The 14,963-nt window shown below is 39.6% G+C and overlaps 1 protein-coding gene across 1 annotated transcript; it reads left to right on the top strand.

Moving 5' to 3' along the window:
- The first annotated feature begins 8,326 nt into the window (after nucleotides 1-8,326).
- On the top strand, nucleotides 8,327-10,225 carry LOC134215660 (signal recognition particle receptor subunit beta). Its single transcript, XM_062694796.1, has 3 exons — nucleotides 8,327-8,610; nucleotides 9,347-9,779; nucleotides 9,841-10,225. Exons 1-3 carry the CDS (start codon nucleotides 8,502-8,504, stop codon nucleotides 10,028-10,030), a joined length of 732 nt encoding a protein of 243 aa, XP_062550780.1. The 5' UTR covers nucleotides 8,327-8,501; the 3' UTR covers nucleotides 10,031-10,225.
- The last annotated feature ends 4,738 nt before the right edge of the window (nucleotides 10,226-14,963 follow it).

Genomic DNA, 14,963 nt, shown 5'->3' with positions numbered 1-14,963 from the left:
CTAATGCAAAAAGTAAACAACATTGACGCTTGTCAAAACGCCCCAATTAGCGAACGGCATTCGCTAGTTGGGGTGAGGTCGTGCCCCAATTAGCGAACGATCACTGTATCATTGTCAGTTTTACTATATAATACTAAGGACACACCTGTGGTACTTGTACCATGGTACAAGAGAACAAGAAAATTATTCCAAGACTATCTTTAATAAAGACATTAATTGGTATGGTACTCATTTCAAGATTCTTGTACCATGGTACTTGTACCACCAGTGTGTCATTAGTATAAGCGACGTTGCAAGCAAATCACTGGCAACGAGCCTTTTGCTCGCAGAAAAAAAACAACTGTCAAAAATATGCCTGTCTGACTAAACTGAAAGTGCGATTGCATGCAAACAAATGACAACTCTTTAGCAAACGCTCGCTTGCAATATTACATATGTGTGACTGCTAAGCGCTAAAAATTTTCAACTCGCAGAAACGAAATTGCGCTTGCTAGTGCAGCACTAGCAAATTTTTCGCTCGCAAAAGTGAAAACGTTTTCAGGTGGCAGTGTTGCACTGCAAAAATAAGAAAGAAATTAGATTTTGTGGCCGAAAAACAAGTTTTTCGTTTTTGTTTATTTAGCTCCAGGTTTTAGCGTGGCAGTCAGGGATGCCAGGGGATATTTTCAAATGTCTTCACAGTCGAGTAAAAATGTCTTCAAATGTCTTCAATATCAAAATTATGATTATCAGTGAAAAAAAAATTAAAATCCAATAGGTTTATAATTTCAAGCATCTCCTTGTTTTAACACCTTATTTTTCAACACTCAAATTGTTAGAATTCAAAAGAATATTCTTTAAATCTTCATGAGTAAGGGCAATCACTTTCCCTTGGATTTTTTAATCAGTCTTTAAATATAATTCCAACGGATTTTTCTAACTGAATTTCTTTGTGGAATTCTTCTGAATTTATTTTTAAAGAATTGCCTGTAGGGATTCGGAATATATATACCTGAAGAAGCTTCCACAAGATTTTTTGAAGAATTTTCCGGAAGAATTTCTGGAGAAACTTCAGGATAAATTCCTGATGAATTTTTCGGAGACTTCCTAATGGAACTCCTGAAGGAATTTCCGGAGGAATTGGAACATCCAGAAGATTTTCTGAAGGAACTTCCAGATAAATTCCAGATAATTCCAGAACTTCCGGGTGAAATGCTAATGGAACTTCCGGAGGAATTACAGGAGGAATTCCTGAGGGATTTTCTGTAGGATTTTCAGGAAGAATTCCTGGAGGGTTTTCCTGAGTAATTACCGAAAGAGTTTGCAGTGTAGTTCCTGAAGAAATTTCAGAAGAAACTTCCGAAGGAACTTCTGGATAACTTTTTGGAGGAACTTCCTGAGGTATTGCTGCAGGAATTTCCGAAAGAATTCCTGGAGGAAATAACAGAGATATTTCAGAGTATACATTTCGGCAACATTCTTGGAGCATCATCAAGAGGAATTCCTGGAGAAACTTCCGAAGGGATTCTTGAAGGAAATTCCAAACGAATGCCTGCAGGAGCTTCGAGAGGAATTCCTGGAAGAACTACTGGAGAACGTCGTGGAAGAAACAAACTAAGGAATTTCTGGAGAAACGACTGGAGGACTTTCCGACGGAATTCTTGAAGGATCCTACGAAGAAATTTGTGGACGAACTTATGAAGGAGCTCCTAGATGTACTTCCAAAGAAAATTCTGGAGAAATTTTCTTAAAAATCTCTGAGAGAATTGCTGGACGAATTCCTGGAGGAACTTCAAGGGAATTTCAAAAAAAAATTCCAGAGAGGGATTTACTGGAGAAATTCATAGAGGGATTTCCAGTTAAAATACTGGAAGTTTGCCCAAAGATATTTCTTGAAAAAATGCCAAAGGAATTCAAGGAAGAATTCATCAAGAAAGTGTAACGAGTTTCTACTACACACAAAAAACAAATATTGTTTCAATAAAAGTTTTGCACTTTTATTTTGAAAAGTGCTCAATTTTCTCAAAAGTAAAAGTTAAACTAATTCTTATGAAAGTATTTTTTTTATTTGAAAGTTCTTTTTCTCTTGTTCTCAATATGAAATTAAAAGTTCTTCCACTTAGCCCAAAAATTGTAGAACTGTCAAATCAATGAACGATAGGTACACCGACGAAACAAAACAGCAAAACGGAGAAAATAAAAAAATCGTTTAATCAGGGGCACTATGGTATTCCATGCTATGAAGTGGTGAAAAAAACAAAAATTATATAGTTATTTCATATCTTCTGCGATTTGCCTAACTTTTTATATTTCTTGCTTTAAAATAAAAGGCCGCACGCAATATAGTGGAACGGCAACGGAAGCGGCAGATCTGATATATATTTTCTGTCAAATTTTTCGTTTCCGTCGCCGTTCCGTTGTACTGCGTTTGGGGCTTAACACATATAGAATACTGTAAATAAGCAGCACACATTTTATTTCACATGCACTCATGAATGTTTTTCATGTTAATAATATAAATTTTTGACCATTATTTTATTAAGTCTAACTGAAAGTGCCTCTCACGAAAACTTTTGCTCTCACCCCGCTCTCTCCCTCTAGTGTCACAATAATAACAAAGCACTTTGTGTTTTGATCTCAGTTTTTTTTTTTCAAAAGGTTTCTTTACTCGGTGGTGCATCTTAAATTAAGTGCACTTAAATCAAAGAATCTTTGCTAGAATTTAATATCAATTGAAGTTTATTTCAGTTTCCGTATAATCGCATCATGATGCCTGGTATGCAAAAACAGGAGAAAATTCGTTCGCAACGCTCATATTCCGCTCCAAGCCCGATTGTTGCGGTCTTGTTTTCAGAGCAGTTCGGTGTCGGAAGTCGGAGAAAATTACCGAGGAACCGGGAGGTAAGTCACATTTATTATTCAAGAATAAAACAGGAATAAGTATACATTCGAGTCATCAAGAGCAGTGCCCGAGGATTCAATGGTGAGAACGAAGTTAGGCGTAGGCGCGGCTTTTGCTGGTCGAAGACTGAGCGTAATTTTTACTTATGTTAGTTTTCTTACAGATAAATAGCACACATATTTCAACATTAGTAACCGGAGGAAACGGCCGTATCAGCGTATCAGCATGCTAAGATACGCGGTCCGACAAGTGGCCCTGAAGAGGCCACCTTTACAATATTGTTTCGAGAGTTACCTCAAGCTTCAAACAATGAAATAAAACTAAAACAAATAAGCCGATTAGTATTCTATTAAATTTAAAAAGAAAATATGGAAAACGGTAATAGTTTGGGAGGTTCTTTTTGGGGCAAAATAAAATATCATTTTCTGAATGAAAAAATCCCACTCTTTTTACCCCAGTGTGACCATTTGGATTTGACAGTTGTAAAATTTTATTTTGAAAGTTCACACTTTTAATTTTAGAGCGGCATGCCACTTTTGAAACATCGTTGACGCAAAAGCTAGTGCTATTTTATTTTAAACATACGCAACTCTCTACGAAAAAGAACCAATGCAACTTTTTATTTTAACCAATGGTTTTTTTAATTTCATTAATGATTTTTCTTTCTGTGTAGGGATCCTATAATGAGAGATATGCGATGCTAACATTTCCATATTCAATTCACCAGAACTGTAAGCGCACCCTATCACGAATGGTTTTGACAATTTGTTGTACGGTTATCGGCCAAATAACTATATGTGGAAAGGGTTGTTAAGTTATACTAAAGACACACTGGTGGTACAAGGACCGTGGTATACCACGGTTATATACCCTAGTACATATTGTACCATGGTTTTCCACGTTGTACCAGCATGGTACAAGGCGACACACCTGTGGTACAACTTGTACCATGGTACGAATACCATCAGTGTGTCATTAGTATTAGGTCACCATAAAAAACAAGCCATTTTCGCGAATAAAATTTTCGTTGGATTTCATATCATAAGGTCGAAGTATAATCCATGTTTTGCGATGTTAGACAATATACTATAAAGTGAAATTGCAATTGGATGGTACGAAATAAATAATTGAGTATCACCCTAGCCTATAAAGTTGTGATTTAATTATTTTTCGATCGTTTCCAATAGGATTTTTTCTTGAGAAAAATAAAATGGTTAAAATGTTGTTATTCATAAACTTTTATTAAAATTTTCAATCATTAACAACAATGGAAATGCAAAAATATTGTCTTACATTTATAATAAATAGAACTTACGAAAAACGTAAGTGTCACACCGGTCCATGGAAGTAGCGTCTGTCTTCGAAATTGGTTCTGTTATTCGGCGCTGCAAAACAAATTTTCTATTTTATACTGCCCCATCAGTATCACTATTGAGAAAGAAAAACTTACCTCTGAACCATTGTAATTACATCAACTGCTGCACCGGATGTTTACGGTAGAAGAAACCAGCAATTCATCTCGCAATTCATATGGTTTTTGGACTACGTTCGAAAGTCCTATTGGCAGCCGAGGCGGCCAAAAAAGCGTCCAAAACATGCATTATTACGCAAGAAGCGTTCAGGCTACAGGAACCACAGCAGCAGCTAACCATCTAAAATCGATTCATAAACAGTGAGAAATATTTAGTTTTATTTATAATTCAATTCTAAAGGTATTTTCAATGTAAAATACTTACGTTGCGAACAAGCTAACTCAATCAGTTTCGTTGAAATATGGCTGCTTTTCACAAGTGGATTAAGTTTGTCAAAAGAAAACACATTGGTCGAAGAAAACGCACACATATTGGTCCTACCGATAAGGCATAAAATCCTTTTAAATTTCATCAATAAAATTTGTGAGTGTGTTTGTAGCATTTGTGAAACATCAAGAGATAATGTTGAGTTGAAATAACTTATATTTCGAAATCAAAATATAGCTAAAGTGAAGCAATTCAGCAACATTATGACGAAAGGTGAATGTGTGACTTAAAAGAAGTTTAAAGTTGTGACAATATTGCTTACATTTTTCAACTATGCGGGCACTGACAGATCGTTTATTTACTATGTCTTCTTCTTCTTTATTTGTGTGGAAACCGTAGAAACTCAACAAATCAAAGTAACATTTCATAACGTCGGAAGCAACATTTTTCACTCCAATAAAAACTTGTTCAAATTAGCTGATTTTAATGGTTATGACCATCCTAACGTGGAACAAAACCGATTTCTCATAATACGGGATCATTCACATGGATAATTACGGGTTCAAATCACTGTAACAAATATAAGAAAAGTTGCAAACATAAATCGCCAAATAAATAATTTTGGTTACGACCATTTGAAGTTGCATCGCAGTGTTTACTTTTTCGGTTCGCAGTGACTGGATCGCAGTGACATTAGGATGAACGTAAATAAAGCGAGCTGTCTTCTCTCTCTCAGGTTTTACCTATTTGTATTGGACTTTTATTTTAGTGATAATGATTATTTCTCGCGTAACATATGATTACGGCTTATAAACCAAAACCATGATTTTCGGTTTTCTAGCATTAACGATTGCCTTGTTAATGCATCTTCATGCTAGGTAAAACTCCGTTCTTGATATTCCTTAAACAACACTTTCATTGCTATTTTGAGTGAACGTCTCATAAACCATTTGCACCATAGTGGTTTTTAAGTCCTTTGATAGGCGCCCTTAACTACTATGCTGAGCGTTTGCTTTGGTTTTTAGGCCGTTCACTTTTGCATTGCTTATTTGAAAATCTGGCTTTAAGTTATTTTAAAATGCATATTCTTACTAGGTTATCAATATATTGCATAGCAGAACTGCTCTGACTAACAAATCTAAACAAACCCGATGATATTACTAGCTTTGAGCGAACGGCTTAAAAGCCAGAGGTGCTGCCGGTAATGCGAGTAAACGGCCCGATTCTTGTTTAAGCTGAAATTTTGTAGATTTCGAATGGTGTTTTAATTAATCTAAATTCGCTGTTATAATATAACCATTTACGTATAGCATTGACATGTTTTTAGCCATGGAATGTGTTTCTACTTCAATAAATGAATTAAATTAGTCCTAGAAAACTTGAACCTCATTTTTCTCGGTTCAGCATTGTTGGCTTTTCGGCCGTCATCATATGTTGCTCGAGATTTAAACACTTTTAGTAGACAGACAAACATATTCCAAATTTTTATCAAATGCAAAGTCATATACAAGCTTCTACATTTTGCGATGCGGCAAGTGCTGGAAGCGTTTGCTCACAAAAGTAACAGCGTTGCTGAATCGTCTAGAAAAGTATTTGCATATCTCTCATTATAGGATCCCTAGTTTCTACTGAGTCTTTAATAAAAACTCTGGCGGATTTGTTTATGAAATTCCTCTAATTTTTTTTTCAAAAGATTTTCCTGTACAAATTAAAAATAATTTACCGTGGCTATTCTGAGAAATATCCATTTAAAACCAGAACAATTTCAATTTCTTGTCGACATTCGTAATAATTTTCTATGGAAACTAAAGAAAGTTTTCTGAGAAAATTGAAAATAATTTCCTGTGGAAATTTAGAACTTTCCGTAAAAATGTGGTACATGGAAAATCCGAAGAGACATACCAAAAATTTCAAATACAAATCCGGAGTACATCCCACGAAAATTCAAGATAAATTTCTTGTGGAAATGAAAATGGATTCAAGAACAATAGACATTTGTTAGTGGAAATAAAGATGAATTCCCCGTTTCAATTTTGGGGGAATCCCTTTATTTGCCCATACTGAAATTGTTATAAATTTCCAAGATAATTTAAGAAGAATCTTCAATTTCAATTCTTTTGAATTTTCATGAAAAATTCCTCAAAATTTTCATGGTTAATTCTCCCTATTTTACACGAATTAATTTTTTAAAACGAATTTTCACTGAAAATTAATTTCTAAAATCCACGGAAAATGCATCGAGTTCTTCAAAATTTATTCTCATTCTCGACGGGTATTCTGGAAATACCGAAAAGATCAGATGATCAGAAATTTAAAAAAAATGATTACAGCCAAATAAATCATAAAAGAAATCTTTTTTTTGCAGTTTGAAATGAATTAGATCAGTCATTGCGTTCTGATACAATGATCGAAATACTTTTTAACCAGACACTTCGAAAAGCCATGCTACCAAGGAAAATTTAAACGAATGCTGCCACCGGGAATTTTTTAACCAGCACATAACTAAAAAATGTCAACCGGCTAGTGTAAATGTGTTTTTACGTTTGAAATTTTAAGCCCGAAACATTAGTCTATTATGTATAACTTTTGTAATATTCATATTATATGCATTTAGAAGTCGCAAAATTTATAAGTTAGTAATCAAATTATTCCGAACGAATGCCGAATGAACGAATTGATTGTCTTCAAGTATCTTTAAATAAGAAGGTAAATCTTCGCAAATATTTTGAAAAGTCTTCAAAATGTCTTCATGAAATAAATGTCTTCAGGGGCCGTTCAAAAATTACGTCCAAGGTTTGAGGGGGGGAGGGGGGTCAGAGTTTTGTGACAGTTTGTGACAGGGGGAGGGAGGGGGGTTCGTCTTATGTGACGTCCGTCCACAAGAAAAAAATACTGAAAGCATTTTAGAAACAACTTGCATTTTAAAAACATTCAAACTGTTAGTAAGGGACATAACTCACTATGTTATTGTGAAAATAGTGTACGAAAAAGATATATATAAAAAGATATATATGGTTTATAAATCACAGTAATCGCTAAAATAAAAATGAGACATGTACGTACAGGGGAGGGGGGTCAATTATTTGTGACAGTTTGTGACAGGAGGGGGGAGGGTTGAAACTGCCGAAAAACGATGGACGTAATTTTTGAACGATCCCTCACAGAGATTCAAATGTCTTCAAATTGAAGACATGTCTTCAAATCTGGCATCCCTGGTGGCAGTGAAAAAAATTTTTTTTCATGCACCGATATGCATCCCTCAAGGGCCTCATACGCCTGTCACTGGCGAACAAAGCTCGTGTACTCTGCATCGAAGCTTAGAACCGGTGTTAGGGCGAAATCGTTAATGCGAACATTTTTATATTCGGTTAGTTACTGCAAATAAATTCTTTTTCGAGTCCCTATAATCAAGCAGGTATCTCAAGCATACCACATCGTTATATTGCTGCCTGATTGAGTGTTTAATTTTGATAAAATATCGAAACAAAAAGTTTGCATAAAAATTGGCTCACCATAACAAAAAGATTGTAGAGAATTAACACTGTTGTTTACAGTTTAGAACCAAATCCAGATGTCGCACATGTTGGGGTAGGGATTCAGTGCTCCGCCTTCTCCCCCTGGCATCCCTCGTAAAAAAGGCCTATCCGAGTGGCAACTGACAAGACAAGCCCGAACGCGAAGAAAACATCATTCCGAAGAAAACCGAAAAAAGAAAAGCGGCTGACGTTCTCACAAACTGTCATCAGACGTGGTCATCATCGTTTCGTTTTCTCCGTGCCGTGAGTGATCCGTCGTGTGTTTTGCTCCTCTACATTTTCCAGTTTACTTGCCTAGATTGCACATTTTCCCATCTTTTCCTGCTCAAAATTGGATACGGAACCATGGACGGATCAGCGGGAACCCCCGGCTCCAAAAGGAGCCCAGCTCCGGAAGGGGATTTGGACCAGACGCCAATCTTTCTTGCGGTACTCGTCGTGCTCATTACTCTCAGTAAGTATCCATTGCTCTGAACTTTCGCCACTTACGGTGGTTCCCAAACTTTGTGTACATGCGATTCACGGCACCACTGAAAGTAATTTTTGTTGATATTTACAATGATTAAAATCGTCTTCTAATGTGTCATCGATAAAGACTAATGTTTAAAAGAATAGCTGGAAAATAACATTCCTAATCTTTAACTAAAACACATCCCTTCAGTTGATTAGAAAATTATTTAAAACTTGTGTGTGATATGTTTAGCACGCGATGCTAAACACGGCCTTGCTGTTGAAGCCGAAATATTACGTATCCGTTAAGTTACAATCATGTGGTGAATTTATTAATGGACAAGCTATAAATTAACACATTATGCAAAGTTTTCAATACCATTCTAAAAATTCTGGTTTAGGAAAGGGATTTTATTGGTTTAATTCATAACCGGCAAAGTTTTTTTTTATTTTTATCGATAAGATGTAGCATACTTAATGCCCATTTTGCATATTTTTGAATAATTATGTTCATTTTGACCAAGCTGATAGTATGGATACTTGCGTCAATGTAGATTGAAGTCGAATAGCGTATTGCAAAGCAATATGACATGGCCTTGCAGACAGAGGCAACATTATGTAGTTTTAATAACCTGTCAAAATTTGGGAACCACCCAAAAATCACGATTATGTTGCGGTGCCTTAATTGCTCGTATTGTTGTAATTAACTTTCGCTATCTATTTTCTACGCATCATTCAAGTGCTCTTGTACGTGTGGAAGAAGAAACGCACGGCGCGGTCAGATGTGCTGCTAATGGGCCTATGCGATTCGGGCAAGACGCTACTGTTTTCACATCTCATTTTGGACGATGAAAAGGAGACGTTTACCTCGATCAAGGAGAACCTGGGCTATCTAACAACGTCCAGCGGCGAGCTACGGCTGGTAGATGTTCCCGGTCATGAACGGTTACGTGGGAAATTTTTCGATCAGTACAAAAATTTGTCGAAGGCGATCGTTTTTGTGATTGATAGCGTAACGGTGCAGAAAGATATCCGGGATGTGGCTGATTTTCTGTATACCATTCTTGCCGATAAAGCTACGACTAACTTGCCGGTGATTATTCTATGTAATAAACAGGACGAAACGTTGGCTAAGGGAGAGGGAGTCATAAAGAGTTTGCTGGAAAAGGAAATGTAAGTGTGGCTCTTATATTGTAGTGTATTCATTATTTTATACGACGTTTGATTCTTCCAGAAATCTAGTTCGTCAGACGCGTACCAGTCAACTACAGTCGGTGGACGCCAACAGTGCTGATGCTGTATTTCTCGGTAAATCAGATAAGGATTTCGAATTCGGTCAGCTTTCGCAAAAGGTGAAGCTGGTAGCCTGTTCAGCAAAGGAGTGCCAACTCGATGATCTGAATGCATTTTTGGATAGTTTATAAGAATGGAACGATAAGACTTAGGCTTGTATTTTTTCTTACCAGTAATCTAATTATTTAAGGGTAGTGCAGGCAGTAACTAGGGTAGGTTTTTTAGATTTTTTCTCTTTTTTTATCTCGTATCGAAGATGGTTCATGTTATTTATCTTTCTATTAATCCAGTGTGTCCCACTTTCTTAAATACAGCTCGGAAAACGACTATGTTGTGTTTTATTTGTTTGTGATCTCTGCTTCATTAAGCTATGGCTGGCAATAACTCAATTTCAGATATGAGAGCAAGGTATGCGATTTCATGTGGCTTATGCTGACTCATGAAAAATAATTGCGCTACGAAAGGAGTATAAACAATGAAATCTTGAAATGATGTTTCTATTTTGAATGATCGGCACAATTAAAATTTATTTGTCTTATGCTATGGTGTGTTAGCTTTGGCATGGCAAATGCTGGGTAATGCATGCAGGCATAAAATAGACCCCATTTCGCGGTCCTTAGCCTCTTACCACAGAGAAACAGACGTCTCACTCTAAACAGTTCCATCACAGATAAACAGACGTCTCACTTAGAACAAAATGCAATCAAAATCATCGTCACGAAAACATTACCGCCCAATGCTAAATACACTGTAGGTGGACAAACGGCAGGCAGGTGAGCAAACGTCAAACACAAGTAAAACCGATGGAAGCGCCATCGGTGGCCGATCGGCCACCTACAAAAAATAACATCTGTTTCTCTCTGGTTCCATCGTTCATTCAGTGTGGCAGCAATCCAGGAAAAACTGGCCCAGAACTGTAGAACGTGAGTTCCGGGCGATGGATCACTTTATTCGAGTACCACATTTACTATAGCGGTGATGACAGAGCAGAACGTGGAGTTGGCTTCATGGTGATAGGGAAGCAGATGAAGCGTGTTATCCGGCGTAATCCGATAAGGGATCGCATTTGTGTGTTGAGAATGAAGGGCAAATTCTTCAACTATAGCCTGATCAGCATCTACCCCCAACGAAAGATAAACCTGATGACCTGAAGGATGAGTTCTATGAGAGCCTTGATAAGGCCTACGGCCCATCACAATATGTAAGGATGGTAATTGCAAAAATTCGGGCCAGACTTTCCAGCATAAAGAACTCACGAAACAACAGCACGATGCGTTTCAATATCCAAGGCTTGTCAGTCGAGGGAGTTGCTGCACAGTACCACCAGGAGCTGGACGAGCGGGTAGGAGATGCCACCGGATCTGGCGACGTCAACAGATTGTGGGAAAATATTCACGAAGCTGTGACTACAACAGCGCAGGAAGTGTTAGGCACAGCGACGCCAACGAAATGTTTTTTTTTATGAGGAGTGCCAGTGAATGACGGCCGTTCCAACAGAGAGCGGTGTAGTGTAGCAAGGGCAGAAGAGAAGCGAATCCACCGCAGAAAAAAAAACGCAACACGCAACACGAAGAGAGTGTGATAGCCGAAGCGCATGAGAGCATGGATAGAAACGACACAGAGAAACAGACGTCTCACTTAGAACAGAATGCAATCAAAATCATCGTCACGCAAACATTGTCGCCCAATGCAAAAATCCCGGTGTGTGGCCAAGCGGCAACCAGATGGCGGTAGTGTGCAAACGTCAAACACAAGCAAAATCGATGAAAGCGCCATTGGTGGCCGATTGACCACCTACAAAAAGTTAAATAAACCGTTAAAAAGGTGAACGAAGGAACATGCGTTGAGTGAGACGTCTGTTTCTCTGTGGAAACGATATGCGGAGGTTTTACGCAACTGTCAATGGCGCGTGGCATAAGACTGCGCCAGTGCTCGCCATGTGCAATGACCGAGAGGGGAGTTTGCTGACAGACAAGACTATGGTGGCAGCCAGGTGGAAGGAGCACTTCGAAGATTTGTTGAACGGTGAAAATGAAAGTGTATTAAGGAGCAAGATGGACATAGTCGGCGACGGTCAACCACCAACGCTTGACGAGATAACGAAGGTTCTAAACAAGCTGAAAAACAGTGATGCTGCTTCAGTGATGAAGTCTAGCAAATAAGAAAAAACACCCTTATAAAGATAAAAAAAAGCAATGCTGTTGGGAAGGACGAGATCCCGATCGACCTTCTCAAACACGGAAGTCAGCAGCTGCATCAATCGATCCACCACATTATCCAGAAAATATGGGAGGATGAAGAACTGCCTGCCGGTTGGTTGGATGGCCTCATATTCCCAATCTATACGAAAGGACACAGGCTAGAGTGTGCTAATTACAGAGGGATCACGTTTATGAACTTGGCGTACAACATTCTGTCGCGTATCCTGTTTAACAGACTGAGACCGCTTGAGGAGTCCTTCGTGTTGAGATCAGCAATATCCTGACCCTATTGTTTCGACTAAACTATCCAAGTACCGCCAAGCATTACAATATTGCACATATCGACACCAACTTTTCAAGAGGTATTATTTTTATTATTTATTCAGACTAAGGCCGAAGTGGCCTGTGCCGTATATAAGAGTCTTCTCCATTCGGCTCGGTCCATGGCTACATGTCGCCAACCACGCAGTCTACGGAGGGTCCGCAAGTCATCTTCCACCTGATCGATCCACCTTGCCCGCTGCGCACCTCGCCTTCTTGTGCCCGTCGGATCGTTGTCGAGAACCATTTTCACCGGGTTACTGTCCGACATTCTGGCTACGTGCCCGGCCCATCGCAGTCGTCTGATTTTCGCGGTGTGAACGATGGATGGTTCTCCCAACAGCTGATGCAATTCGTGGTTCATTCGCCTCCTCCACGTACCGTCCGCCATCTGCACCCCACCATAGATGGTACGCAGCACTTTCCTTTCGAAAACTCAAGTGCGCGTTGGCCCTCCACGAGCATCGTCCAGGTCTCGTGTCCGTAGAGGACTACCGGTCTAATTAGCGTTTTGTAGATTGTCAGTTTGGTACGGCGGCGAACTCTATTCGATCGGAGCGTCTTGCGGAGTCCAAAGTACGTACGATTTCCAGCCACTATGCGTCTCAGAATTTCTCTGCTGGTGTCATTTTCGGCAGTCACCAGTGAGCCCAAGTACACAAATTCTTCTACCACCTCGATTTCGTCACCACCGATGCAAACTCGCGGTGGGTGGCTCACATTGTCTTCTCTTGAACCTCTTCCTATCATGTACTTCGTCTTCGACGTGTTGATGGCTAGTCCGATCCGCTTGGCTTCCCTCTTCAGTCTGATGTAGGCTTCCTCCATCTTCTCAAAGTTACGTGCCATAATATCTATGTTGTCGGCGAAACCAAATAGCTGGACGGACTTATTGAAAATTGTACCACTCGTGTTAATCCCTGCTCTTCGTATTACCCCTTCCAAAGCGATGTTGAATAGCAAACACGAAAGACCATCACCTTGCCGTAACCCTCTGCGGATTTCGAAGGGACTCGAGAATGCCCCTGAAACTCGAACTACGCACATCACCCGATCCATCGTCGCTTTGATCAACCGTGTCAGTTTATCCGGAAAACCGTGTTCGTGCATTAGCTGCCATAGCTGGTCCCGATCGATTGTATCATATGCGGCTTTGAAGTCGATGAATAGATGATGTGTGGGCACGTTGTATTCGCGGCATTTCTGCAGTACTTGGCGAATGGCGAACACCTGGTCCGTGGTGGAGCGTTCGCCCATAAAATCCGCCTGGTACTGCCCCACGAAATCCTTTGTAATTGGTGCTAGTCGACGGCATAAAATTTGGGAGAGTACCTTGTAGGCGGCGTTCAGCAATGTGATTGCGCGGTAGTTGCTACAATCCAGCTTATCGCCCTTTTTGTAAATGGGACACACGACACCTTCCATCCACTCCTGCGGCAAAACTTCCTCCTCCCAAATCTTGGTAATGACCCAGTGCAGCGCTCTAGCCAGTGCCTCACCACCGTGTTTAAATAGCTCTCCTGGTAGTTGGTCACCCCCAGGGGCTTTGTTGTTCTTCAGCCGGCCAATCTCCTTCTGGATTTCCTGGAGATCCGGAGCAGGTAGAATTATGTCCTGCGCGCGTTCTCCCAGGTCCATCACCATACCGCCATCTTCGTCTGCCACATCGCCATTCAGGTGTTCTTCATAGTGCTGCCGCCACCTTTGGATCACCTCACGCTCGTTCGTAAGAAGGTTCCCGTTTATGTCCTTACACATATCAGGCTGTGGCACGTGGCCCTTACGTGAACGGTTTAACTTCTCATAGAACTTTCGTGTGTTATTAGCGCGGTACAGTTGCTCCGTTTCTTCACGGTCTCGATCTTCCTGCTGGCGCTTTTTCCTCCGGAAAATCGAGTTTTGTCTGTTCCGCGCCTGTTTATATCGTGCCTCGTTCACCCTCGTGCGGATTGGATTGGATTGCACTTACGGACCCGTTTACATATCCCTACTGCTCCTGCCACAAAAACTGGTGCTCACCAGTTCTGCATCTGACTTCATCTCGTCCTGGGAAGCATAGACTTGAAATTTTCCCTCGAAGTAGCTATTCGAAAATGACATCTTCGTGTACGAGGAAGGCAAATAATTGTCCACTAACGCAATCTTCAATCTTCCGGTTTTCTCGTGATGGTTGCCGGAATGAAGTGCGTTGGATGATCGGACGCTTGGCTGACATTCAGTTCTTCGTTTTTCATTAACTGCACAGACGCACGGAGACATTGCATTTCATCCTTTTCTTCCTCTAGCCAGTCATTTGTTCACGAGTGGTTTTTCTTGAAGTTGACTTGACTATGACCAAATAATAATTACAAGAATTTCAAGAAATTCTGAAGTCTTCAAAAGTTTTTTGACGTGTGGAAAACTTTAGCATCCGCTCTTTATTTCGATCTACTCTTAGATATGGATTAAGGATTTTATTATTGACCGATATCAAAAACTTTTCCAATTCTAGACCATTGAAAATAACAAACAATAGAAAAAATATCAGATGACGAATGTGAAA

The sequence above is a fragment of the Armigeres subalbatus genome, chromosome 2 (assembly GCF_024139115.2).
Source record: "Armigeres subalbatus isolate Guangzhou_Male chromosome 2, GZ_Asu_2, whole genome shotgun sequence".
NCBI lineage: Eukaryota > Metazoa > Arthropoda > Insecta > Diptera > Culicidae > Armigeres > Armigeres subalbatus.
This window is presented reverse-complemented; position numbering and strand designations above follow the sequence as displayed.